This window comes from Orcinus orca, chromosome 3 (assembly GCF_937001465.1).
Source record: "Orcinus orca chromosome 3, mOrcOrc1.1, whole genome shotgun sequence".
NCBI classification, from domain to species: Eukaryota; Metazoa; Chordata; class Mammalia; order Artiodactyla; family Delphinidae; genus Orcinus; species Orcinus orca.
In genome coordinates, this window is record NC_064561.1 from 29282992 (window position 1) to 29310981 (window position 27990).

Below are 27990 nucleotides of genomic sequence, written 5' to 3' on the forward strand. Positions count from 1 at the left end.
TCAATGTTGGAAGGAATTGATCTACATTCTATAATATGCAGGAATATGGTGGTCATTCATGTTATTATCCTCAGGTTAAAATTATTTGTTCTCTAGTGCCTTCAGCTACTTCTTTTTGTAAGAAATATTATTTAATATGAAATTTCTAACTTCCTTAGAGTACACTTTTTATAGCAAATTAAAATTAAAAGTTTATTAGTTGATTTAGAAGTGAGAGGCAATTTCCTTTCGCCTAACATATTTCAATAGACATCTAATTAACCCACTGTTAATGGTTAAGTATGTGTCAACTTGGCTGAGCCACAAAACCTAGATATGTTGTCAAACATCATTCTAGATGTTTCTGTGAGTTCTTTTGGATGAGATTAACATTTAAAGCTGTGGACTTTGAGTAAAGCAGATTTCCCTCCAGAATGTGGGTGGGCCTACGCATGCAATTAGTTGAAGCCCTGGATAAAACAAAAGGCTGACCTCCCCTGAACAAGGGAATCTTTTGCAGCAGACAGCTTTTGGACTTGAACTGTGCCGTCAGCTCTTCTTTGGGTCTACAGCCTGCCAGCCCACTCTGTAGATTCTGGACTTGTCAGCCTCCCTATTTATACAAAATGCAGTTCCTTAAAATAAACTTCCAATACACCCACTTAATGTATACATGAAATTAAGTTATAGACAAGGCTATAATCATTTACAGGAAAAAGTCTTTATTTGTAAAGTTTAGAATTGAAAATATATATTGTGTGTGTGTCTGTGTATATATATATATATAAAAATTATATGTACCAGGGAATTAAGAATCCCTGAAGTTTCTTTTTTCTTCCTTTATTCCCTTTGATAACATGCTATTATCCATACAAAGTAAAAAAACAAAAAGGGGATAAATTATAGCAGTTTTATTTTAAATTTCAAAATTATTTTTTTCATGTAATTGAGACAAAATTTAAATCATGTATATGAATACAAAGATGAACATATGTGCTTTACACGCTGACAAAATCTAGTTACAATATAATATATATTTTTAAACCAAGTTTTCTATTTTCACGACACAGTGAAAAACTACGTTCATAAAAATGTACATAGAAAAATATAATAGTTAATGTGTTCTCTTTTCAAATATATATGGCTCTGAAGGTACTTTAAAAATCTATATACAATGTAACCAATAAATTTGTAATAACACTTTCCTTCAGCTAATGGTTTCTTCACTGTGATTCATAGTTCATCACTTAGGGAACTCTCCTGGTTAGAATCACAACCACATTTTGAATGTTTGGTGAAAGGAGCATGAAAGTGCCAGTTCCTGGCACAATGAGTAGAAGGAAATAAGCTACAAGATGGTATACTTCAGATAAAGACAATCTTAACTAACCTCCAGAGCAATCTTTTGGGCAAGTGGTACCTTACTCTTATTAAGTCTTTACTGCTGAGGGCACTGGGTCTCTGGAGTTGATTTGGAGGACACGTATACAATAGGGTGTGATTTCTTACAGGTTGCCTTTTCCAATTTGCTTGCAGTTTCTTTCTCTTCTTTAACTTCTGTTTGAAGCCTTGATTCAGCAGCTAACCTACAGGCATTAAAGCATCCACTCTGAATTCAAATGTGGTTAGGAAAAATTAAAGAAGAAACAATCCACCAGTATAATGGACCTCTTAATGAGACATGGTGATTCTTTTTTTTTTTAGGTATATAAGGAGAAAAATTATAGTTGACTTCAATACCATTAAAAAAACTAAGTCACTGCTGCACTAAAAGAACCTTTTTATATCAATAGACTTAATTTTTCAGATGTCTAAAGAAATGTCTTTAAGGTTGAATAAAAAGCCATGGCAAGGCCTAAATTAAAGAATTAAAATATAATGAGGGTGCCTATCATGATAAACACAACTAACAAAAAAAATTTTAATGCTAGAGCAGTATTTTAATGTTAACATGTCTTACAAAAGGCAAACGCAAGATAAAAATTAACAAGGAATCCTGGGCTGCATGAATAGACGTCTATTTATCTCATTAAAAAAACTCAAATTGAATTTCAACTAGCAATATAATAATTTAAGAAAAAAAAGTGAAGAGATATTTTAAAGTGCCTATAAGGATATTTTATAACAAGAGCATCAATTAAATTTATAAAGCATGCAATAGTGAAGTTCCCAATAAAAGCCGTATTTATTATTACAATATTACCATAGGATTGTGTGTCTAAGTTAAGCATGCAGAGAGCAAAAGGTTGGAAACATCTAAAGTTAGCAGATGGACACACACACACACACAAAAACAAATGTTTTGTTATTTTATTTGTTTTTGTTTAGCAAGACAAAAACATTCCAACGTGCTACTTGAGTCAAACAAGTAGCTAAATACATTTGCTTAAATAATTTTTATCAAGCAAAAAAAGGCAGAAAAAGAAATGAAGACAACGTAGATAGTAAGGTTTGCACTGATCATTTCTGGAAATTCACCTCCAGGAATATACAATGGTCAAAACACACATACACAGTGAATCACATATATACAAGCATAACCTGTTGAATTCACTTCAGAACTACTCGAAACCATGTGTGTATCAGATATCATTCATTTAAAGCTGCTTCTTCCTTGAGAATATTAAGCTTTGATTTTATGTGACTTATGGGTTATAATGTGATTACATAAAATTTCAAGAAATGGAGTAATACATTACTCCTATTACTAATTCTAATAACTGCAATATTGTTGAAGTGCTTTCTTTGTTGAATACTGTTTAGTAGCACGGAAGACTTGAAGACAAATCAGATAAAACATACAAGAAAGCCCTTTTACATAAGGTGGGCTATGTCTTACCATTTCAATTCGAATGCATACTAGTAAAATGTCTTATTCTGTACCCCTCCATCAAAGACTGACCCTGGGAGTACCTTAAAGATCTCCTTTCATAGCAGACAATCCAAGCTAACTATTTTCACATCAATATGCTTAATTTTTAGAATGTCTATTTATTTTAATTACATTTTTCATTCCACTGCATAAAGACATCCTTCATCTTTTACCATCTTTTTTTACCTTCTCCATTTTCCACATTCACTTCTTTTTTGCCCATTCTTGGTCCTGCCACACACACCTGCGGTACGCGGGCCTCTCGCTGTTGTGGCCTCTCCCGTTGCGGAGCACAGGCTCTGGACGCGCAGGCTCAGCGGCCATGACTCATGGCCAATGGGCCATGAACGGGCCCAGTCGCGGCATGTGGGATCTTCCCGGACCGGGGCACGAACCCGTGTTGCCTGCATTGGCAGGCGGACTCTCAACCACTGAGCCACCAGGGAAGCCCAAGAACGTGTTTCTTATACCACCCTAACCTCAGCCACTGTACCTACCTTTTCCTTCCACTCACTTCTCTTACCTTCTGCCTTCTATTATTTTAATTTTTTTTTAAAGGATAAGGTCCTTAAAACATTAATTCCTACAGACACACGTCTGACACTTCCTCTTTCAGTCACAAACTCAATTATGCAGAAACTAGAGGCTTTGAAGTTTGGGTGTAAATTGAAAATGAATTACCTGTGATATTTTAAAATGTCAGAATAGGTATTAAAGCACATTCTTGAAGGCTTAGGATAAACAATTTCGAAAGCCATAAAACATTTCACCTAACAGTTTTTTGGAAGGCTGAAATTTCTTAGACTAATGGAAAGCCCTTTTAGGAGATAAGTTAATTTTTTTTCACGGCAACTCTTGAACCAGGAAACAAATAAAACTGTACATTTATTCAAACCAACAAAACATTCAAAGAGGTACTAGACTGGGATATTTCTGCCTCATGACATAGAAAAGTGTTACTTTTTAAAACAATTCCCTTATTCAGGAGTCCTTTTCCCCTGTAATCATTTTAGTCTTTCTTAAAGTTTTAGAAAATCGGAAGGTAGGCAGATGAAATTGGGGAATTATACTGCATGCAATACTAAGAAAATAGATAAAGAAACAGATAGTGCAGTTCATGCAGCGATAGAGAAGAGATGGAGAAGGCTGCTCGCTGCCTTGAAGGAAAGAGGACACTGACCTGGGAGAGTTAGGGGTGTTTCCACTTCTTTCACTTAAAGCTTCCGACTCAGCTGGAACTCCTATAAGTTTCACACATTTCTTTTCCTTCCTTGGCTGAGGACCCACGGACAGATTTTTGTAAGGAGACAGAATGACTCCTGATGTGCTTACAGAAACTGTCTTTTCCAATTGCAAGTTATCTTCTAAATTGTTAGGACAGGACTGTACCTCCTCTTTCTTAGGTGGTAATCTATAAACTTCCTCCTCAACAGCACTGGTGGTACATACATCGTTAGGGGTGGTTATATCCACAGGAAGTACCTCACGCCTCTTTTTGAGTACAGGCACTTCAATTTTCTCTGAGAAAAAAACCAATTAAAAATAGACCTAGTCAATAAATCAAACACACAATCAACATAAGGTAAAACTAGTTATAAATGTATTTTTTTCCTTTCCTTTTTTCCCACTTCCATTCCTTTAAAACCCATTCATCTCCTTACTGAAATACATTGTCTTTAATCCTTTCTTTTTCATGGATTCCAGTAACTATATCTTTTCGAGGTTATCTGGCTATAAATTTTTCCTTAGGATCTCAATATATTTGACTCTCTAGGAATGAACACTTAAATGTTCTCTTCTAGGGTTATGATAAAAGTTGCATGGGGCTTCATAAGATCTCACCATGGAAATCAGGAAGGATATAGTGGCGAAGAGTCAAGGAATCCAGGTACTAATCCTAGTGCTAACAACACTCTGCAGCTGGGTGACCTTGGGAAAGTCCTTAACCTCTCTGAGCTTTGTATTCTTTCTTTTTTTAAACCTTGAATAATAATAGTCATCATTTATTGAGCAACTACTAAGTGTAAAGCACCGTGTTAATGTGCTATATGCATTCACATTTAATCTAAGGCGTGAGCTTTGTTTTCTTTACCTGTAAAATGGGGATTAAAAGCACCCATTGAGTGAAGACTCAATACTGTGTCTTATAAGGATTAACATAACATCATTCCATCCCTTATGCGGGTCCATATACACAGTCACAGAATTAACTGTTCTAATACCTTTTCTGTACCCCCATACCAATGTGTCTTTCATTTTCAATATCAAAATATTGGTGAGGTTGGAGAAACCATGGTTGAATGTGGGGCTGGTGTTCCTGTTGGTATCACTATTGTTTTTAAATCAGTATTTTCCCTTTCTCTAGCACTGCTCCTTTGAAATCCACACCATCTAGATTCATTATACTTCCTCCTGCTTGCTGTATTCAGTTCACAGCAGACCTTTGAAATTTGAAATGGATAATTCTTAATCAGGACAGGCTATTAATCAGGGAAGGGAGAAAGGATAAGGGGAAAAGAAGCTTTTTTAAACTATAAAGAATCCTTATTATTGCTGACAACCTCCCCACTATTGTTGAGAATCACTTCAGTCACTGAAATAATAATGAAGAGAAAGTTGTAGGCATGTGAACAGTATAGGGGCTGAAAAATCTATAACCTAAAACATGTAACAGAACTTTTTTTTGGTCTAAGAACCATCACATTCTTAGACTCTTTTATTTTGGGCCTTTTATTTTTTAATTTACATAATGTAAAATCACTTTTTAAAATGTATCATATGCAGAGCCTACATGCTTAGGCTATTTCCTATCTCAGTGATTACACTTGATAGTTGTCCTCTAATATCCGTCCTGCTATTCCTTAATAGAATCCCAAAGATTTAGTTGGGAACACGGACCCTGAGAATCAAGGCTGAATTTCTCTGCTACTCCTATAGGCAGGTAAGGCCATGTAACTAAATTCTGCTCAAGGAGATATATGTTGATGAACAATGCAAAAGAAGCCTAGATCCTGACATTGATCAGTCTTAGAATGCCCCCTCCAGACTTTTATCAGGGAGAGGAATAAATACCTATCTTGTTTAAGTCTCCATTATTTTAAGTTTTCTATAAACATTAGTATTAACTAATATAGCTCTCAAACATCAGTTGCCTCAACAAAACTGAACTCGTTGGTATTATGTAAGATGCTGCAATCTTAAATGGAAAAGTCTCAAATGTCAAGGTTCTACTATACAGATATCCAAAAAGAATACCCATTATATTCATGCACATCTAGTACCCAGTTTCTTTGAATTTTCCTACACATTTTGTAGCAATAAATTTATTAAATACAGATACATAGCCACAAATTGGTTTGTAATATGATGTGCATAAAGCTGTAGCAAGGAAAAAAAATGCTATGATCTCTCAGAGCTTCTCGTGATAGAAAAGACAAAATATGAGACATACATACCTTCAGGTTCATACTTCAGTTTTAACTCATCTAGTTTAGCTCTCAGTTTCATATTTTCACTTTGGGAAAGCTGGAGGCACCTTTCATTCAAAAAAAGTTTTCGCTCAATATCCAGAGCCCGCTGGCTCTCAAATAATGCTTTCATTCGCTGGATGGACAATTCACCTTTAGTGCTTTCATTCTCTTTGCTATATTAATAATAAAAAAAAAGAGAACCAAGGAATATTAAAATAACACAATAAGCAAGTGTAATAGTTACTACAAATTATTTACTATATTATATATTCGAACTCTTAGTAAAATGTATTTCCCTGGGTTTTTAGTAACAAAGAAACAATAAGCAAAATAAGCTTTAACAATAGCAGTTTCAAATTAGAAAAACAATCTCATTTCAAAGGAAATGAACAAAGGGGGGCATATTTTCCACATTTACGCATGTATAAATAAATTCCTTTAAGTTTTAAGTTACATGATATTTATTCTTTAAAAAGTTAGACTATAAGAACATTTTCTACTTTAAAGTTCTTTTTTACTTACTAATCTGAAAAGCTTTATGAAAAACATAAAGAACTAAAAACATGTCATTATTCATTGCAAGTATTTTTCTTCAATAACCAGCACTAATTATATCTTGAATAAATCTCATTTGCTGCACAGAGGTATTTCTGTTGCCATTCCTTTCTGGAATTTTCTTTTGGCAATTTAAAAACGAAACTATAACCACTTATTATAAGCAAGTCAAAAAAGTCTCTGTCTTCCCAGGCCCCCAACACTTACTTTAAGTTTTCAAGCTTTATTTGAAGTAAATCTGTGTAATAGGTGTCATCTTCCAGAGCAACAGAGTTGGCTGAAGGCTTAGATTCCATACTTTCATATAAACTCTAAAGAAAACAATTCTTATTACTTAAAATAAGTAACAAATTAGGTTAGCATAGGTTTATTAATAATAGTATCAGCTACCACTTATTGAATGCTTATCATATGGCAGACACTGTGCTAAGCACTGTCCACTTAACTCATTTACCTTCTGAAGTAGGTACAAGAATGAGCATTCCTCTCCTACAGATGAGGGAACTGGCTCACAATGCTACAGGCAAGTAAACTGAGAATCTGAACGCAGATCTGTCTCCAAAGCCTATGGTTCTAAGTACACCTGTATCCTCCCTCTGGTTTCTCTATTCTGGCTTTTAAAATGGAAGAAACAAATACTCACAGGGTTTAGTTCTGGCCTTTATGACAAAGCCATAAATTACAAAAATATAAAAAAGAGTGGAGATCCTTACAGTTATTTTTGGTGCCCACTCTTCTGAGATTCTGATGGAATCTCTGTACAATTTCTCTAGGGGAAAAAAAAATGTAAATCTGCTTAAAAACGTGTAAACAATTTCAGAGATTGCAGGTAAAAGCCCCTAATTTAAAGCTGTAATTGTCAAAGTATAGTGCAGAGTCCACTAGTGAGCCACATACACCTGCCAAGAGGTGTTTTGCAAATTTAACCAAAATTGCAGTCCTTTCAACAGTTCTTACAAGAGAAAGAAAGTTATATAAACTTAAAATTTTATGATACACTAACGGCTACAATTTAGAATGCCTAAAAGGTTATTAATGTTTACAAAATTTGTCACTTGTAAACTTTAATTAATTCTTTAGTGAGAAGATATCTGTGCTCCCTAAGTTAATTTATAAATTCAATGCAATCCTAATAAAAATGCCAACAAATTTTTTTTGGAGCTAGACAAGATGTTCATAGGGAAAAGCAAACATGAAAGAATAGCCAGGAAAAATGCTGAGAAAGAAAAGCTATGGTGGGAGAATAGCCTTACCAGACAAAACATACTATAAAACCTCCAAAATTAAAAGCATGAGTCTGATGTGCAGAGAAGTAGGCCAGTGGAATAGAATGGAAAATCCAGAAATAGACTCAAGCATAAATGGAAATTTGATATATGGTATAGGTATCATATTAAATCACTGCCACAGGAACTTCCCTGGTGGCACAGTGGTTAAGAATCTGCCTGCCAATGCAGGTGACATAGGTTTGATCCCTGGTCCGGGAAGATCCCACATGCTGTGGAGCAACTAAGCCCATGTGCCACAACTACTTAGCCTGTGTTCTAGACCCCGCAAGCCACTACTGAACCTGCATGCCCTAGATCCCATGCACTGTAAATACTGAGCCCACTCGCCACAGCTACTGAAGCCTGCGAGCTCTAGGGCCCATGTACTGCAACTACTGAGTCCACGTGCTATAACTTCTGAAGCCCGCATGCCTAGAGCCCATGCTCTGCAACAAGAGAAGCCACAATGAGAAGCCTGCACACTGCAACGAAGAGTAGCCCCCGCTCGCCGCAACTAGAGAAAGCCCGCATGCAGCAACGAAGACCCAATGCAGCCAGTAAATAAATAAATAAAGTAAATAAATAAACAAATCACTGCCACCAAGATTGACTTCTTAATAAATGATGCTGGGACAACTGGCTAGTTATTTGGAAAAGATAAAACTCAACTTATATCTCACACTATACACGAGAATAAAATTCAGTAGAGATCAGATCTCTAAATGTAAAAAGTGAAACTGTACAATACTACAAGAAAACGTGTTAAATCCTCTATACACACAGGCAAATAAATACACCTATAAAACAATGATATGCACTATGATACATTATTGCCAGTGGGAATCTAAATTGGTACAAGCCATGTGGAGGAGTTTGGGAACATCTAACAAAACTATGTATTATTTTACTTTTTACCCAGCAATTGCACTGTAGGAATTATCCCTGATGATACATCTACAATAATAAGGAAATGCAAATATATGCAAAATGTACTTTGTAGCACTGTATATATAGCACTGTATATAACTGCAAAATAATGGAAATAATCTAAATACCCAGAAACAGGAGAATGTATGAGAATCGATACAATGGAATTCTTTGTTGCTGTTAATAAGAATTAGGAAGTCTCTCTAAACTGAGATGAAGTGATTTCCAGGTTAAAGTTAAATGAAAAAAAGGAAAGTATAAAAGACTATCTGTGTTATGCTACATTTTGTCCAAAAAAAAAAAGGGAGAAAATACAGCCTATATAAAGCTGCTCTTTTTGCAAAAAGAAACAGCATGAGTAAATCAAAAACAAATGAAATTGGCTACCTAAAGGGGTGGGGTGGGAACAGCATAGGAGGGATGGGGAGACAGATATGCCTCTGAGTGTATCTTCTTTATAGTTCTTTTAGAACCCTGTTTATGTTTCACATGGAAAAAAGTACATACATAAATTCAACAAGGATGGATGGAGGGCAACAAAACAAAAACAGAAACAGAAACAAACAAACCTAACTGTATTTCAGATGCATAACACACTCATACCAAAGAGGAGTAAGGGAGAAGGGGAAAAAAAAAACCCCAAGTTAACTTTTGAACACAGTATTTTGACTATATACCCTCAGGCTAAAAACAAAAAGAACTACAAACAAATCCTGAACTTCCGTGAGTAGGGTAATTCCGAAACTATCAATGTATGTATTCTAAGAATGAGTAAATAAGCAAATATATTGAGGACAATAACCGCCAGGATTTTCACTGGTGGATAAAATGGGGTAGGCAATGAAGCCTGTGGTATCAGATTCAAACTGGAGTTCTTAAGTATGAAATCAAGGTTTTTTTATGTGTATATATATATAAATACATATACTCACACAAACCTATTCACACAAAACATTCATAAATATGCATATAACACATACATAAATACACTAAATATACGCACACAGACTTCTAGTTCTGTCTGCTAAAAGAGTCTAGAAGTGATGACATTCCAGTAGCAATAAGCACATCTAGTGCCCATTTCTTGGTTTCTAAGTGCCATTGAACACTTAAAGGAACCCGTGCTCCTTGCAGAAATGCTGATTCCAAGGCTGGGGCAGGTGAGCTAGGAATATCTTGTTGTGCCAGAGTAAGGAAGTATTCCTGCTGGCCAAATCTGGGCAATCAGAGTAAATAAAGAAGTTATAGACTACAATCCATAGGATAAAATAAGAATTCATGAGGCTATATGATATCAATAAATAAGTGAGGAGGAAAGTTCTTTTCAATCCCTTTATTATTCTTCTAACTAATAAATGTAGAAGGAATGATGAAATTATCATTTGGCAATCATCACAGAACCTGTTTCAGACAAGAATCATCAATGGATGTTCAAGTATAAGGAAAAACAGATATATACTTGGTCTAAGTAACTCCCCCCAAGATATTTATTAATTACAAAGGGAAGAATCATAACCGTACACTGGAGAAACCTGCAGGCATAACCACAACCAATCAAGGTTAATATAACCAGTTATGGTACAAACAGACATTATGTGCCACCTGATGTACACATTGAGAAGGGTATAATAATACTCCTGTAGTTTTCCATCAAAAATACGTAGCCTGAATCTAATTATATCACACACCCCCTAAAATGAGAGAAAATCTACAAAGCAAACGGCTGTACTCTTAAAAAAATGTCATGGTCATAAAAGTTAAAGAAAGCCTACAGAATTGTTCCAGGTTAAGGGAGACTAAAGAGACTTGGCAATTAAAGACAACATATGGGGCTTCCCTGGTGGCGCAGTGGTTGAGAGTCGGCTTGCCAATACAGGGGACACGGGTTCGTGCCCCAGTCTGGGAAGATCCCACATGCCGTAGAGCGGCTGGGCCCGTGAGCCATGGCCACTGAGCCTGCGCTTCCAGAGCCTGCGCGTCCAGAGCCTGTGCTCCGCAACAGGAGAGGCCACGACAGTGAGAGGCCCGCATACCGCAAAAAAAAAAAAAAAAAAGACAATGATCACGGATTGGACCCTAGAAAGGAAAGCATTTGGGTATTTTTGTTTTCCAAGAAGGACATTAGTGGTAATTGGTAAAATATAAAAGGCAACTTAGCCAAAACTACGTATCAATGTTAGCTTCCTGATTTTGATCATTGTATCAATACTACGGTTATGTAAAAGGATAAGCTTCAACACTGAGGTACAACATAAGGGTTAAGGGGTATCTGGTTTGCAACTTACTCTCAAATGTTTAAGATAAAAATGTACACACATGGAGAGAGTGAAAATAAAAAAGCAGATGTGGTGAAATTGATAATTGGGGAATCTGGGTGAAGGGTGTATAGAAATAATTTCATGACTTTTCTGGGACTTTGAATTTATTTCAAAAAATTTTAAATAGCGTATTAAAGACCTCTATGAATTCCAGTTGCCACATAATATTGGACAATGTGACAAAAGTATTACTATGCATCCATTAAAAAACAGAGGTGGAGAGCACCGAAGAAGAATCAATTACTGGTAACACTCAACAGGAGGAAAAAATCTCACTGACATAATGTTGAGTGGAAGACAGAAGCAAAAGAGTATGTAATGAATGATTCCATTTATACGAAGTTCAAGAGTATCTGTACATGTAAAGCTGATACAAAGTTAGAAGGTGGGAGGACTCACTTAAATGGGACATGACAGTGCTGCTCTGGAGTGCTGGAAGTATTCTATATCGTGAGCTGGGGAGTAATTATAAGGGGGTATATGTATGTAAAACTCATTAAGTTGTACACTAAAGATATGGGCACTCTGAGTATAACTGAGTTACAATTTACAACAGCAACAGATATGAAAAGCATAAAGAAACTAGAAGAAAACATTAAATATTGGTAAATCTCAATGGAAATTATACGTTAATTACATAATAAAGAAACTCGTTCAAGTTAGAAGGATTAAGATACTCAAACCAAAATTTGGCTGTGTTTTTTAAAGGTGTTTATACATACCTTAAATTTCTCCAGATTCCTAATTTCACCTAAGAGATGTTTAATTTCCCCATTCTTCTGCTCCAGCATGGCAAGTAACCGTTCTTGCTGTTCAAATTCAGCTTGAGATCCTTTCATTTGTAGCAATGTGGCGATTTGTAACTAGAAAAAAAAAAAAATCCCTCCTCCCATAAAAATTGAGTGGGGGAGAGGAAGAGTCTGATAACCATATTTTCGATACAGTTCATATTTTGTACTATATTACTTTGACCTCATTTGGAAAGCTAAACTAATTAGCTATTTCTAGTCTAATACTAAACTAGAAAAATTTGAAAACATTTTATGCCAATAATCTAGTTAGACATAACTCTTTAGTACTTATTTAGACTACTTATGAGTGATATTTGAAGTCCATAACAATTATTTGTACTTCTGTGAAACATAATTGAGCTGCATGGGTGTGGTCTGGAAGCACATCACTTATGCAGTAAATGAGCCTGGCCAAATGCTGTGCCGTATTCATCATATGCACTCTCATTAAGGGTCTGAAGCAGTTTCTCAAAAATTTTGATTAACTTCAGTAGTATTAACGGGGGGAAATTATTAAGCTACTCACATACACAAATGTTCGATTCACAAAGAACAAGGATGGAAAGCAAAGGTAAAAGGCAATCTAACGATACTGAAGCAACCTTTAATACAAGTATAAATTTATTTTGTAAGAGCAGCAATCAACTCACCTTATTATGACTCCACCTAAACTTGGAGTTACACAGCAATCAGAAGGAAATTAACTAAAATCTAAACCTAGCAATCCTTTCTGCCTTTGGAAATTTCTGGAGTTCTTAAAAAATGTCAATTAATTTAAATACATTTTTGAGTAAAGCAAGCAATGATACGAAGTTTTAGCTATGGTTACAAGTAAGAGAGAAAGGTGAGTTTTAACATTTTTAAGGACCACTCTTTGTTCCTGCTTCAAACTGGAGGCTAGACACATTTAGCCTCAGAAGATTCAGAATGCTACCTGTGTCTAAAGACAGTCTGGGGTATCACGGGAACATTCAGAGATTAATAACAGTAGCCCAACAAATACAAAAAGAAAACAAAGAGCAAATATGAGAAAATTTACAAAGAAACAATTCCCAGATAGGGGAGAGCCTCAGTAAACCAGATGGCACAGTTAAAATCCTTAGAAATAAAAGCCACAGCTATTGTTTAAGTCAGCACTTCATTTAACTCCAGGACAACTCTAAGAGTCAAGTTGTATCATCTCTATTTTACAGATGAGGTGACTGATGCTCTGCAAAATAAAAATACTTGCTCAAGGTCACACAACTAACAAGTGACAGACTAGGATTCAATCCCAAGTTCATCTAATGCCAAAGTTTAATCATTGACCTTTCCTATTTCTTTGGTGAATTTCATCATCCTGAAAAAGAGGCGGGAAGCCTTACAGACTTCTAGTTACCACCTCAGGAGAGTTAGGCACAACAGATCAGGGATCAGGAGTCTAAGGATTGGTACAATACTGGAATCTTTCTAACTTCAGCACGTGTTTCTGTTACCAGCTGTTTGACTGAAATGACGCCCAACAAACCCTTAAAATCAGAAGGGATTATATGCTTGACTTGAGAAACTACAAGGAAAGGAAATTCAAATTTCAGTCTATAACTAAGCCTTTGTGGGAGAATTGAAGATTTGTGAGAGAGCTAGTTTTAGTTGAAGTAGGAACCTTAGGGCTATCCTCAGAAAGAAACTAGGCCAACAGTAGGAAAGAAAAACTTTTTAATACTTGTTTTTTCCCACTCTACAAAGAAAGAGCTAACGGCAAGGCTAGTGAGTAACAATTAAAAGCTCAATTTCTCTGGCAAGGCTAGTGAGTAACAATTAAAAACTCAATCAATCAATGGATGCTAAAAATACCACTACTAAATCTACACAGAATTAATTTTTTAAAATAAAATATAAAAGGGATCTGTCATTCAATTAAAAAGTTTTTTCTAAAATCATGCAGTTCTAGAAATAATTATGTAAGTATATTCCTTGAAGGAAAAGATGCCTTCTTTGATATATTTGTACATGTAATGCTGATTCAAAATAGGTTTAATAAATCTTTGATCATAATAATTCTGTACCTTCATTCTTTGCATCTGTTCTCTATTAAATGCATTTTGCTTCTTTAGTGACTGATACTTGACTTTCATGCTGATAAGCTGACGTTCCATTGCTGCCCTTCGATCTTCCACCTAGAAAATATTAACATGTTTAATTATGCTTTTATTAAGTGAAATGCCAATTTAATCAATGGGATATTTTAAGTACCTCTGAAAACAAAGAGTTGCCTTTACTGTTAGGGTCCAAGGCTTGCTGGAGTGCCTGGTCTAGCTGCACCTGAAGATCTTGATTTGCTACACGAGCTTTCTAAGTTCAAAAGAAAACAATTTAGCTAATAGCGATTAGATTAGCAAGAAAACAATTTATTATAAATTGGAAAAGATGATGTTACTGTAATCACAACACCTCTAAGGCATTATAGTAAGAAACTGCTTCTTTCTCTCGCTCTTCTTTTTCTTCTTTAAGCCGGTCTACCTGGCGCATTAAATTAGTATTAAGAAGTTCTAGTTGTTCTTGTCTGTACTGTAGTTCGTTCACTTCTTCTTTGAGGGTGGTCTATTCAACAGGAATGGAAAAAGAAGAAACTCTCTTGAATAATCCTTCATTTAGCAGCTGTTCAGTTTATCTATCAGCAGTGGTTCACACCCAAAACTAAAACTAAGACATAGTCAAAGGTTATAAGGTGCATAATAAAATATTTAAAAAATTATACTCATATACATATCAACTTCCATGCTACCAACTTTTTATATTGGGCTTTTATGACACAAACTAGGATCAGGATAAATGTCTAAATTCTTCCAGAAGTTTTATTAATCTAAAAGTAAAGTCTGCCTTACATAATCATGTAACCTAAAGCTTTACTTTATTTGAAGTAATCCATCTAAAAATCCTGTAAGGCTGCCCTGGTGGCGCAGTGGTTAAGAATCCACCTGCCAATGCAGGGGACAGGGGTTCGAGCCCTGGTCCGGGAAGATCCCACATGCCATGGAGCAACTAAACCCGTGCGCCACAGCTAGTGAGCCTGCGCTCTAGAGCCCGCGAGCCACAACTACTGAAGCCCACGCGCCTAGAGCCTGCAACAAGAGAAGCCACTGCAATGAGAAGCCTGTGCACCTCAACAAACAGTAGAGAACTAGAGAAAGCCCACACACAGCAACAAAGATCCAATGCAGCCAAAAATTAAAAATAAATAAATTTATTTTAAAAAATTAAAAAAATAAAAATTCTGTAAAACATTTTTTAATTAGTTAGATCAAAGTTAGGCCAAAAAATATTTCAGCCTTAAAACTAGCTCATAAGGATTATTATAAAAACATGAAAAATATACAAGGGAAAAAAAGAAAACTCCAGAATACACATGCCATAAAAATTACCTTCATACTTTCCATTTCAGTTAGCTCAATTTGAAGAGCCAGCATCTCTGAAGAGATGCTTTCGTGTGCACGTTCAGACATTATTCTCATTTCCTCTGATTTGCAAGAAAGGAGTTCCTTCTGATGATCCACTTTGTGCTTCAGCTGCTTTTCACTAAGCCTAGCTTCATCTAATTCGGCTTTCAGTTTTTCTAACTAAGGTAAAAAAAAAAATCACAATCTATAAATCAAAAGGTAGTGAAGGTCATCAGAACATACAATTGCAATACAAATTGTTCTGGTATCTGCAGGATAACTATTTTGGAAGGTAGTCAAGCTGAACAAGACTATTTAACTCCTTTTCCCAAAATGTCACATAGTTCCAAATCTTGGAACACTAAGAATACAGGCATACCCTGTCTTATTGCATTTTGCTTAATTGCACTTCCCAGATATTGCTTTTTTTTTTTTTTTTTTTTTAACAAATGGAAGGTTTGTGGCAACCCTGAGCCAAGCCGAGTCTACCAAGCGATTTTTCCAACAGCATTTGCTCACTTCCTGTCTTTGTGCCTTATTTTGGAAATTCTCATAATCTTTCCAACTTTTTCATTACTATTATATTTGTTATGGTGATCAGTGATCTTTGATGTTATTATTGTAATTATTTTGGGGCATCACAAACCACACTCATATAGGAGGGTGAACTTAATCGATAAATGTTGTGTGTGCTCTGACTGCTCTACCGAATGAATGGTCATTCCTATCTCTCTCCCTCTCCTAGGGCCTCCCTATTCGAGACACAACTCAAAATTAGGCCAATTACTAACCTTAACAATGGCCTCTCAGTGTTCATATCTCTCACTTTAAATCAAAAGCTAGAAATGATTATGCTTAGTGAGGAAGGCATGTCAAAAGCTGAGACAGGCTGAAAGCTAGGCCTCCTGCACCAAACAGTTAGCCAAGCTGTGAGTGCAAAGGAAAAATTCTTCAAGGAAGTTAAAAGTGCTACTCCAGTGGACACACAAATGATAAGGAAGCTAAAGAGTCTAACTGCTGATATGGAGAAAATTTCAGACGTCTAGATAGATGAAAACAGCCACAACATTCCCTTAAGCCAAAGCCTAATCCAAACTCTCCTCAATTCTATGATGGCTGAGAGAGGGGAGAAAGCTTCAGAAGAAAAATTTGAAGCCAGCAGAAGGTGGTTCATGAAACAGGCTGTCTCCATAACATAAAAAAAAAAGTGCAAGGTGAAGCAGGAAGTGCTGATTTAGAAGCTGCAGCAAGTTATCCAGAAGATCTAGCTAAGATAATCACTGAAAGTGGCTACACCAAACAATAGATTTTCAATGTACACAAAACAGCCTTCCAGTGGAAGAAGATGTCATCCAGAACTTCCATAGCTCGAGAGGAAAAGTCAGTGCCTGGCTTCAAAGGACAGGCTGACTCTCTTGCTAGGGGCTAATGCAGCTGGTGACTTTAAGTTGAAGCCAATGCTCACTGACCATTCTGAAAATCCTAGGCGCCTTAAGAATTATATTAAATCTACTCTGTCTGTGCTCTATAAATGCAACAATAAAGCCTGGCTGACAGCACATCTGTTTACAACATGGTTTACTGAATATGTTAAGTCTACTGTCGAGACTTACTGCTCAGAAAAAAGATTCCTTTCAAAATAGTACTGCTCACTGAAAATCCACCTGGTCACCCAAGCAAGATGTACAACGAGATTCATATTGTTTTCATGCCTGGTAACACACATCCATTCTGCAGCCTATGGATCAAGGAGTAATTTTGACTCTCAATTCTTATTACTTAAATACATTTTATAAGACTATAGCTATCTAAGATAGTGATTCCTCTGATGGATCTGGGCAAAGTCAATTGAAAACTTTCTGGAAAGGATTCACCATTCTAGATCCCATTAAGAACATTTGTGATTCATGGAAAGAGGTCAACATATCAAAATTAACAAGAACTTGTAAGAAGTTAAATCCAACCCTTATGGATGACTTTGAGGGGTTCGAGACTTCCGTGAAGGAGTAACTGCAGATATAGTGGAAATAACAAGAGAACTAGAATTAGAAGTGGAACCTGAAGATGTGACTGAACTGCGGCAATCTCATGATAAAATGTTAATGGATGAGGAGTTGCTTCTTATGGATGAGCAAAGAAAGTGGTTTCTTGAGATGGAATCTGCTCTTGGTGAAGATGCTGTGAAGATTGTTGATATGACAACAAATGATACAGAATATAACATAAACTTAGTTGATAAAGTAGCGGCAGGGTTTGAGACAACTGACTCCAATTTTTAAAGAAGTTCTAGTGTGGATAAAATGCTAGCAAACGGCATTGATGCTATAGAGAAATCGCTCATGAAAGGAAGAGTCAACTGATGCAGCAAACTTCATTGTTGTCTTATTTTAAGAAATTGCCTCAGTTACCACAATCTTCAGCAACCACCACCCTGATCAGTCAGCAGCCATCAACATGGAGGCAACACCCTCCACCAGAAAAAGATTATGACTCACTGAAGTCTCAGATGGTTAGCATTTTTAACCATAAAATATTTTAAAATTAAGGTATATACATTGTTGTTTTTAGACCGAATGCTATCGCACACTTCAATAGACTACTTTGGAAACTAAAAAATTCATGTGACTTACTTTACTGTGATATTCACTTTTTTGTGGTGGTCTGGAACTGACTCTGAAGTATCTCTGAGGTATGCCTGTTTAAAGGGAACAAACTTATAGCAGAAGGGTGACGCTTTAGGGTCAGGCCTAGGTTTAACCTGTCTCACTTACATTCCTCAAATGTAAAACTGTTAAGCGATCGTACCTACCATCACTGCGTTACTGTGAGGCTCTCAACTGAGATTGGGTGGGTAAAACATGTGGCACCACACTTAACACTCACTGAATGGTTTGTTATCAATAAAAAGCTTTTGCTTGATGTCCAGGGTTCTCATTATCATCTATATTGAATTCTCTTCAATAGGGTCTCAACATTCTTAGAATATATCCTGGTATTTGTTTTCTATTTAAAAAATAAGAGGCTTCTAGCATAATTTCTTTTCCCTTTTCTATTTTCATCATGTGAAATAAAAATTTCAGCTGATTGATCTATGTTGAAATGTGGACATTCTTCTGAAAAACATTACTGAATGACCCAAACTTATTGTATGGTGAGATGATTGGGGTTTCCTATTTGGCCAAGGCTAGGCATCTTTTAACAGACACTGACATGCCTTGTTTTATAAGCATATAAATAATCCATACAAGTAATCAGAGTAGGTCTGGATTCCTGGCCACTTTGGCTGCCGTGTGAAGAATAAGTGGTATGACAGCAATGATGGAAGCAGGCTGCCTGGATAGTAGGGGAGAGACGATGGTGAGCTGGACTGCAGTGTTATAGCAGAGATGGGTATTTCATAGCTCAAGTTCTGAGAACTTGTTGATGGATTAAATATGAGAAATAAGTGAAAGAAAGATAGCAAATAAAACTCCAAATTATTGGCACAAGTAATTTGAGAACATCAATAAGACTGAAAATATTTTTTTGAATTATTTAGTCTTTACTCCACCAAAAAGCCATCTCTATAACTGGCTTTACTTCAGACTCTGAATATTTCCTACATTACTCTTTTTTGTTTAGGTAATGAAAATTACTGCTAAACTGAAAATAATATCCAGGAAAAAAAAACAGCATCATTAACAGTTATTGGTGTCTTAACTCAGAGAAGCTTCAGAGAAGCTGAATTATTATTTGTCAGAGTGGTATGCAAGATGATTCTAAGTATTACATGAAAGCATATTTTGATAGTTATCTTTGACTGCATATTAGGACAAAACATAACCAGCTCAAATATATTTCATTGATACCATTACTTAAAATGAGAAAACATTTAAAAAGGGAGTCAATTTAATGAGAATTAATTAACAGTATAGGTGGTACAGGTATATATAAACATCTTAAAAGATGGTACATGAAACACAGTGAAACAGGCTTTGATATCAGACAGCCTCAGTGCAAATTTTGACTGCTAATTTCTCGCTCTATAATCTTATCCAACTTTACTCAATCTGTTTAAACATTGGTTTTCTCATCTGTTATATGGAGATAATAATGGTACCTCCCTTATGGAATTGTGTAAGAAGAGGATCATATGTATTAGTTTATCTTCAATAAACAAACTATAAAGTATCAACTCTAATGTACATTAATTTACCAAAAACTATTGGCTTCTTTTGTGGAATTATAAAGTGTGCCACTAGTTGCAGTGAAGGTTAGGGAACTAGTCTTTCTGAAAAGGGACTAGCATACTAAGCACTCTAAGCAAGGAGGTTATGCTGACCACTAAACTAAAACTCCGTAACAAATACTCAGTTGCTAAAATTAAATAATCCTATTTAATTAATAGAATGTTATTTATACAAGTCTCTTAGGTGAACTATTGTTTCTCAGTGTTCCCATTCCTAATATTAAAATGATGGAGCCCTTAATCTCAGCTGTTTTGCATAGATGTTACTAAGAAAATCTTCTATCACCTAAAGTTTACACATGGTTGCATAAGCATGAAATATTTTTGTTCTAAAACACAGAGATATCCAAACCTTATTTTTTAGTTCATTCACTTCCTGCCCATGGCTTCTGCTCAGCTGTTCTTCTAATTTCTCCAGGTGCATTTTTTGTTGTTGTTTAATAGCTTCACATTCAGAGCTCAAACTTTCTAACATTCGACTCTTGAGCTCAACTTCTCTCTGAAGTGTATATTTTTCTTGTTCATAATTCTGAGAAGAGATTCAATTATAATTCAATTACATAAAAATAACTTAAAGCCATCACACATAAGCAGTTTTCACCTTCAGCTGAATCATTCCTGTTTCACACATTTGCTGCTTTCTAAGTAACAACCACATGTTAAATCTGAAATAACTGTAGTTAGTATTAATGTTAACCCTAGAGGTATTTTGAGACTATATTAACGTTCGTGCTAGGGATATGGTAATTGCTTCTATGTCCTGCCAACGAAGTAAAAAGTGCTCTAAGGCTGTCAATGAGTCAAGTGCTCTCTGCTAGGAAAAAAAAAAAAATTAATAGCATTTAAGTTTTCCTAGTGAGAACTATTTGGTTTGATAATAATATGCTCTACTTGTAGCTCTGAGTAAAATGAAGAAATAGTGGACAAGGTATAAACAGAAATACTGAATTAGCTCTCACTTTCAGAATGTAGTCATCTGAAAAATGTTCATAAATGTTCATAACACCACTCAGATGAATACAGTGCTAAGACAAAAGTAGTATTTAAGAGGGCTTTTGCTTACTGTCAAGAAAGTTTAAAGATAAAAAGGGCATTAGTACAAACTTCTTCAACAAGCTTTAAAAAATAACATAAATAAAACTAGATTTAATACGAGAAAATTTTTAAAAAGGGTTGCCATTAGTTTTTTTTTCCTGATATATTTAAACTTTGAGATCAAAGTTTAAATACAATACTGAGCATTTATTAAATAAAACTGACTTATTCATTCTTTCAATAAATGTATGCCAAATATTAGGGATACAGCCGTGAACAAGACAGACAAAATTCCCTCTCATGTCATGTCTCTCATGACAGTGGGGGATGAACCACTCAGATGGAGGCAACAGCTCCTGTAAGGCCCATAAGGCAGGACTAGTATAGCTAAGAACAAAGGAAAGTAGTTTGAGATGAGGTCAAAGGTTGAAAGAGGTCAGATCACATGGGGATATACAAATCCAGGTAAGGAGCTCGGATTTTGTTGTAAATAAAACTGGAAGCTGCTCTTTGCTTTCAGCAGGGCTGTGACATGATCTTTTGTATATTCTTCAATGACCACTTGGCTGATGTGTGAAGAATGAATGGTGTGAATGGCAAATGCAGGAAGCAGGCAACCTAGTCAAAAGGCTACAGTAGTAATCTAAGGGAGAGATGACGGTGGTCTGAACTAGAGTGGCAGTGGTATAGATATTTTGTAGGTCAAGTTCTTAGAGCTTACTAATGGATTAAATATTAGAAATAAGGGACAGAAAGATATTGAGTAAAACTCCTAGATTTCTGGCTCAAGTAACTGGATGAACGTTATTACATTTACTAAGTAAGGTAAAGAATTTTGCAAGAGCATGTTTGGTTAGCGGGCAGGGAATTAACTATTCTGTTTATGTTAAGTCTGAGATGCCCATTAGTGGGCAATTGAATACAAAATTCTAAACTTTAGGGGAGAACTAAGGACTTGGTGTAACAATCATGGGGCATTTAGATGTTACCAAAAACTATGAAACAAGTGAGGTCACCTAGGAATAGTGCAGACAAAGCAAAGTCTAAAATTCAGTATGTAGTAAAGAGAGTGAAAATAACGTATTTTTTAAACTCAGAACACACTGAGTCAGAAAAAATATTAGAAATTCATTTAGTTCATTTCCTTTTAATGGGGATGGGTGGGAACTAGGCCTAAAATCCTCAGAAAATAAAAATAATATTAATAATTGCTGGACAACACAGATCTTCAGTAGCTAAGCACATCTTTGTAAACAGAGGAATATAGTGTCCTACCTCAGTCATGGTCATCATTTCATTACGACATTTATCCAATTGATTCTGCAACTCGTTCTGGCTCTCCACTAGTTGTAAACCATACTGTGCAGCTTTTAGTCGCTCTTCTTCAACTTCTTTGAGCTTGCATCGAAGATCTGCTATTATATCTGCCTCCATGATTTTTTCCTGTCTATTGTAAATAGAGGAAATAAAAGTACTTAAGCTTAAACAAAAAACTCCATATCAATAATAAAAGATATGTGTGTGTTTGTGTGTTGTGTGTGTATGTATATATTCAATACCACTGCTATATAAAAACACAGCATTAAAGATTTTCTTCCTGACTTTTAAATGGTCAAATTTGCATTCTTGTTCTAAGAGCCAGGTCTGACTATTTTGTTACCCGATTTTATACCAAATCAAAAAAAAGATGAATACATTTAATTTTGCTTCTAAGGAATGCAGTATCAGGAAACCATTCAGTTATTGTGTGCTAAGCTTCCTTAAATGCTAAGGTAGGATGGTCTCATAATTATATCACTATACAGGTAACCAAGTTAAGAGAACAATAAAAGAAGCCAAAAAACTTTATAGTAGCATAAATGCTACTTAAAATATAAAAAGATGGCTTTGAATAAGATTCATAAGGTAAGGACTAGCCTGTCCACAATTTTTCACAACAGTGTTAACTTCCTGAACACATTAAATGTGCTTTATTGAAAACAGACTCACTAGCATTTTCCTAGTTATTCATAAGAAAGCATGCAAAACAGGCACCATGTTCAGAGTAATTAAAGAACAATCTCATTCTAGATTTTCAAGCACAGACTTAAACATTATATATAGAAACATTCCACTTTAACTCAACCTCACTCATCATCCTTTCCAAATTGGTTCCAGGCTCTTAGGCCAGGCTTAAACTCAGCTTTGCCTTCAAAGAGCAACAAGCCATTATTAAGTTATTCTCCCATGTCTCCAGTCAATGTAGTCATTTCCTTCAACACATACTTCTTGAATGCCTATGTGCCGAGCTCCATTCTGGGCACTTCAGATACATCAAGTGGTCAAGCGGACCCCAAAAAAGGCTCTGCTTTCATAAAACTTACCCTCCAGTAGGAGAAGACAAGCAATAATAATATAATAACTAAATGCACTAGAAAGTGGAAATGGAAAAAAAAATAAAACAGGGTAAGTAAGCTTGGAAGAGGTGGGTGTATCCTAACTAGGATAAAATTTAAAATGTGTTGAATGGGGAGCCCCTCAGGTGACTTCTGAGCAAAGCCTTGCAGAGGATAAGAGAATTAGCCATGTACTATTTAGGGAAGTCATGTTCCAAGTAGAGGTGTAGCACTACAGTTGAAGGAAGTCCAAAGAATGAACAAGATAGAGTATACATAGGTCAGAGGAGATAACAGAGGAGAATATGGAGATCAGGCCATTGTAAATAAAGGCTTTAGCTTTCTACTCTGGGTGAAATGGGGCATCACTGCAAAGTCTGGAGTAGAGATATGATACATTTAGAAGGATCATTTTGGCTGATACGCTGAACAGTTTGGAGGGAAGCAAGTTGGAAGCAGAAGATCAGGTGGGATGACCGCTCACACCAGAGTGGCTGCCATAGGAGGTGACGAGAAATGGTCAGATCTAGCATATATTTTGAAGGGAAAGCCAACGTGATTTTCTGACAAATGGAAATGTGGGATGTGTGAAAGAGAATTTTTAAATGCCTCCAAAGCTTCTGGCTGAGCAACTAGTAGAATAGATTTGCCGATAGATGAGGCATCAAAAACTGTGGGTAAAGACTGTTTGGGAGAGAAAATAAGAGGTTTAAGTTTTAAAACATGAAATATGTCAAGTAAGCAATGGCTATAAAAGTAGGAGAAGGGTATGGGCTGGAGATATAAATTTGGGAGTTATTAGCATAAATACATGAGCTTTGTTATCACCAAAGTATGAGCATAATTAAAGAGAAGAGGACAAAGGTTGGAGCCCTGTTATGAGGTGGCAAAGAAGACCGTAAAGTATACTCAAGCATGACCAGTGAGGTGGGAGGAAAATGAAGAGCATGTGTTGTCCTAGAAGTCAATAAACAAAAATGTACTAAGGAGGCAGAAGGTCAACTGCACCAAACGCTAAGTTAAATAAGGTGAAAACTGAGAACTGGCCAATGGATTTGAATTAATGGAGGTCAATTAGGAGATGACCCTAAGAGTAGTTTTGATGGGGAGATGTGGGCCTGATTGGAGTGAATTGGAAAGAATGGTAGGAGAATAGTAGACAGCAAGCATAGTTTTGCTGCAAAGAAGAGCAGATAAATGGAGCAGTAGCTAGAGAGAAAGTAAGATCAAGTTTTTGGGGTTTTTTTTTAAAGACAAAAAATTTTTTAAGAAAAAATAATTTTAAAAAAAATTTTAAGGGCTTCCCTGGTGGCGCAGTGGTTGAGAATCCGCCTGCTGATGCAAGGCACACAGGTTCGTGCCCCCGTCCGGGAAGATCCCACATGCCACAGAGCGGCTGGGCCCGTGAGCCATGGCCGCTGAGCCTGCGTGTCCGGAGCCTGTGCTCCGCAACGGGAGAGGCCACAACAGTGAGAGGCCCGCGTACCACACAAAAAAAAAAAAAAAAATTAAGAAAAAAATAACAGCATGCTTGTATGACATGGGATAGATCCAGGAGAGAAGGAAAACTAACGATATAGAAACATGGAGAACTACTGGAGTGATGAATGTGCAGGGTCTGATTTTTGGACAGGAACATAAATGTTTCATCTAAAGTAAAGGAAAGCATATGGGTACACTGATAAGCAGGTAGATATAGTGTTGGGAGTCAGCCTAAGTGCCCTTCTAATGTCTTCAATTTGTCAGTAAATTAGGAAGCAAAATCTTTGAGAATGAAGATGAAGGAAGAAATACAGGATTTTAGAAGCAGGGGGAAAAAAAAGGTATCCTATGTTATCCAGGGCTGCCTGTCACTGCTCTAAAATGCAAGAACTTTCCAAAGCCTGTACATGATGGGGCCAGCCACTAATTGTTGCATTAATTGTTAATAATAATTTATATTTGCTAAGGATTTGCCATTTGCCAGGCAGAGTGCTTCAAATGCACTATCACATTTAATTCTCTTAATGGACCTGAACTAAGTACTACTGTCATCAATATTTACCAAAGAAAAAACAGAGCTAGCCTCAAGACATCCCAACCAGCAATGTCCAAGGCAGCCAAAAAATTAGCTCTCATTCATTCCAAAGATTTGCTGGAATTCCTATTTTGTGTCAGATACTGTGCTACTGCTGAGGATACAATATGATCCCCAAACTAGACAATATCCCCGCCTTCCTGAATCTTACAGTCTATTAGTGGAAAGGCATTAAATCAAATAACTGATACGTAAAGTTACAAGTGTGATAAGTGCAAGAGAGAGAGGTATATGGTGCTGAGACTATAACAAAGGGCAGCTGTCTTAATCTGGGTAGTGGGGTGAGGACAGGGTCAGGGGGAATATGGACAAGAAAGATTTCCCTGAGGAAGTGACTTTTCAACAGATGTAATGAATGTGTAAGAATTAACCTATCAATCTGCGGAGAAAGGTAGCCAGGGTTGAATAACAAGCACAGCAAAAATGTGCCAAACATTGTGCTCGGTACTTTGCAAACATTATCTTATTTAATCCTCTCAACAACTATATGAAATAAAAGGCTTTCACCCCCATTTTACATATATACAAACTGAGGCACAGAAACGTCAAGTAACTTACCCAGGGTTATCAGGTAGTAAGTGGCTAAATGAGATGGGAACAGGATCTAGTTCCATAGCCTGGTGCTCCTAACCACTTTTCTGTTCTGCCTCTCAGAAACGTAGCATATACAAAGCATTTAGGAGACAGGGAGCTCAGGGAATCAGGCTGCTTGAGTTCTTACCCCACTTTCACTACTCAATGGCTGCATCAACTTCGACAACTTACCCAATGTCTTGTTTTGTCATCCGTAAAACAAGGACAATAACATCTACCTAAAGGGTTTTTTTTTAGAAGATTAAACCAACAAATGAGTAAAAAGCAACTAGGACAAAATCCAACACGTAACTGTATGAGGCAGCGCTGTCCAGTAGAAATATAATGCGAACAAGACATGTCGATTTTTAATTTTCTAGGTGCCACATTTTAAAAAAAAGTAAATACTGGCGAAACTCACTTTAACAATACGTTATTTAACCCAATACATCCAAAAGATGATCATTTCAACATGTAGTCATTATAAAGATTATTAATGAGGTTACTTTTTGGTGTAGTCTTCGGATTGCCAAATGGGGCTATTGGCTGTCGTACTGGACAGCGCAGATCTAGTGTTTGTTATCCTCCGGAGGCCCAGGCAGCGGACCCGGCTTTCCGTATCTACGCAGAATCCTCGGGAGCGTTGAAGCGGCCCAACGGAATATTAAGACCGGCTCGGAACCTGGTTTATAAGAACTGAGTTCCGCCGAAGAAGCTGTTCCAGCTGAAAGCCTGGGCGGAGACCCAGGCCCCCAGTTTCCTTAGGCCCTGCTCTCCCCTCCCCAGTAGTCCTCTCCATGCCGCTCCCCAGCTTCCCTCTTCACACGCACTTCCATCCAGGTACCTTGCCCCTACCTCTCTCCTCACCCCTTCCCCTGCTGCTGCAGCTCGCCGCGCTCAGATTCTCGACGTTAACGCCACCGCACCGCAGACACCGGCCCATTCACTCAGCAAGCTCTCGGTTAAGCGCCAGGGCTTTTTGAATGTAGTTCCCGCGAGAACTCACATGTCTCGCGAGACTTTCCGCCCTGACGGCGCGTAAAGGCAAAAAAGGGAGGAAGGTCCGAGACTGCCACGCCCTACCTACAGCGACTGCGCAGGTGCAAGTAGAGCGCCTCGGGCTTGGCGCAGACGTGGTTCTGTGGCTCGTTAGTCTTATTCAGGGTTGGTCCTCTAGGTGTTTTTTTGTTTGTTTGTTTGTTTTCGTAACGACAGTAGCTTCTGGAGGGACTGTGTCGCTAGAAGGCGAGGCGGTGGGGGCATTCCATAGTGTGCTGGCCTAACAGCGCGTTGGCCAATGTGCGTTCTGAAAGCTCTGCCCTGTGACCTCCAGGAATTTAAATCAGTGTGACAGTGCTGAAAAATGTTATAGACAGAATCACAGTTACGCTTATAGGACAGAATGACAGTTATTATAATGGCCTTAAACACTTGAACCTTCACCACGCGCGAGTACAGTGCTAAATTTTACACGGAGTATCTCATTTAAGCCCGCCAACAGCCTTATGAGGTAGGTATTATTGTCTTTTTCTGCAAAGGAAAACAAAGCCCCTAGAAGAAGATATCTTGGCCAAGTGGTAGAACCAGAATTTGAACTAATGCAGTCTGCTGCTGAAGTCCAAGCTCTTGCGTGTGTCTTTAAATAATGATTTTATATTTTGTAAACCTGATGCCTATTCATTATTCAAAATTTTAGGCAATAGGAAATAATAATAGCCAACACTTAGTGAGCACTTCTGAGTCCTAGCAACTGTCGTATGGATCATGTTGTGCTTTTGAGGCCATCTTTTCTTGCCTACTTGGAGATTTGGCCATAGGTGCTCTGTTTTTCACATCAGTTTTTTCTTCCCTTTGAACAAATAATCATGTTATAAGGACTTCCATCTCAAAAAATAACTCTAACCTCCCTTGACCTCAAATCAGCTACCACATCATTTATTTGCTTCCCTTGATAACAAAATTCCTGAAAAACAAAAAATTAGGCTCATTATTTCATTTTCTTAGTTTTTATTCTAACTTTTTTCCCCACTTCAGGTTTTGGTCCCATCACTCCAGTGAACGGCTCTTCTCAACGTCACCAGTGAGTTCTATCTTGCAAAATCCGTT

General features: G+C 36.8%; 1 protein-coding gene across 5 annotated transcripts; it reads right to left on the reverse strand.

Annotated features, from left to right (window-relative positions):
* Window positions 1-779: 779 nt before the first annotated feature.
* Window positions 780-26878, reverse strand: SPDL1 (spindle apparatus coiled-coil protein 1). 5 transcript variants are annotated; one of them, XM_004271981.3, is made up of 12 exons: window positions 26391-26850; window positions 22135-22306; window positions 20177-20353; window positions 15582-15776; window positions 14611-14760; window positions 14413-14511; window positions 14226-14336; window positions 12112-12252; window positions 7084-7187; window positions 6307-6494; window positions 4032-4371; window positions 780-1565 (listed from the first exon to the last, which is right to left on the reverse strand). In XM_004271981.3, exons 2-12 carry the CDS (start codon window positions 22291-22293, stop codon window positions 1418-1420), a joined length of 1812 nt encoding a protein of 603 aa, XP_004272029.1. In that variant the 5' UTR covers window positions 22294-22306; window positions 26391-26850; the 3' UTR covers window positions 780-1417. The 5 variants fall into 5 exon arrangements, with proteins under 5 accessions (XP_004272029.1, XP_033287938.1, XP_033287940.1 ...); XM_033432047.2 differs by lacking the exon at window positions 780-1565 and having other exon boundaries at window positions 1575-4371; window positions 26740-26878; XM_033432049.2 differs by lacking the exon at window positions 780-1565 and having other exon boundaries at window positions 1575-4371; window positions 26752-26873.
* Between the last annotated feature and the right edge of the window lie 1112 nt (window positions 26879-27990).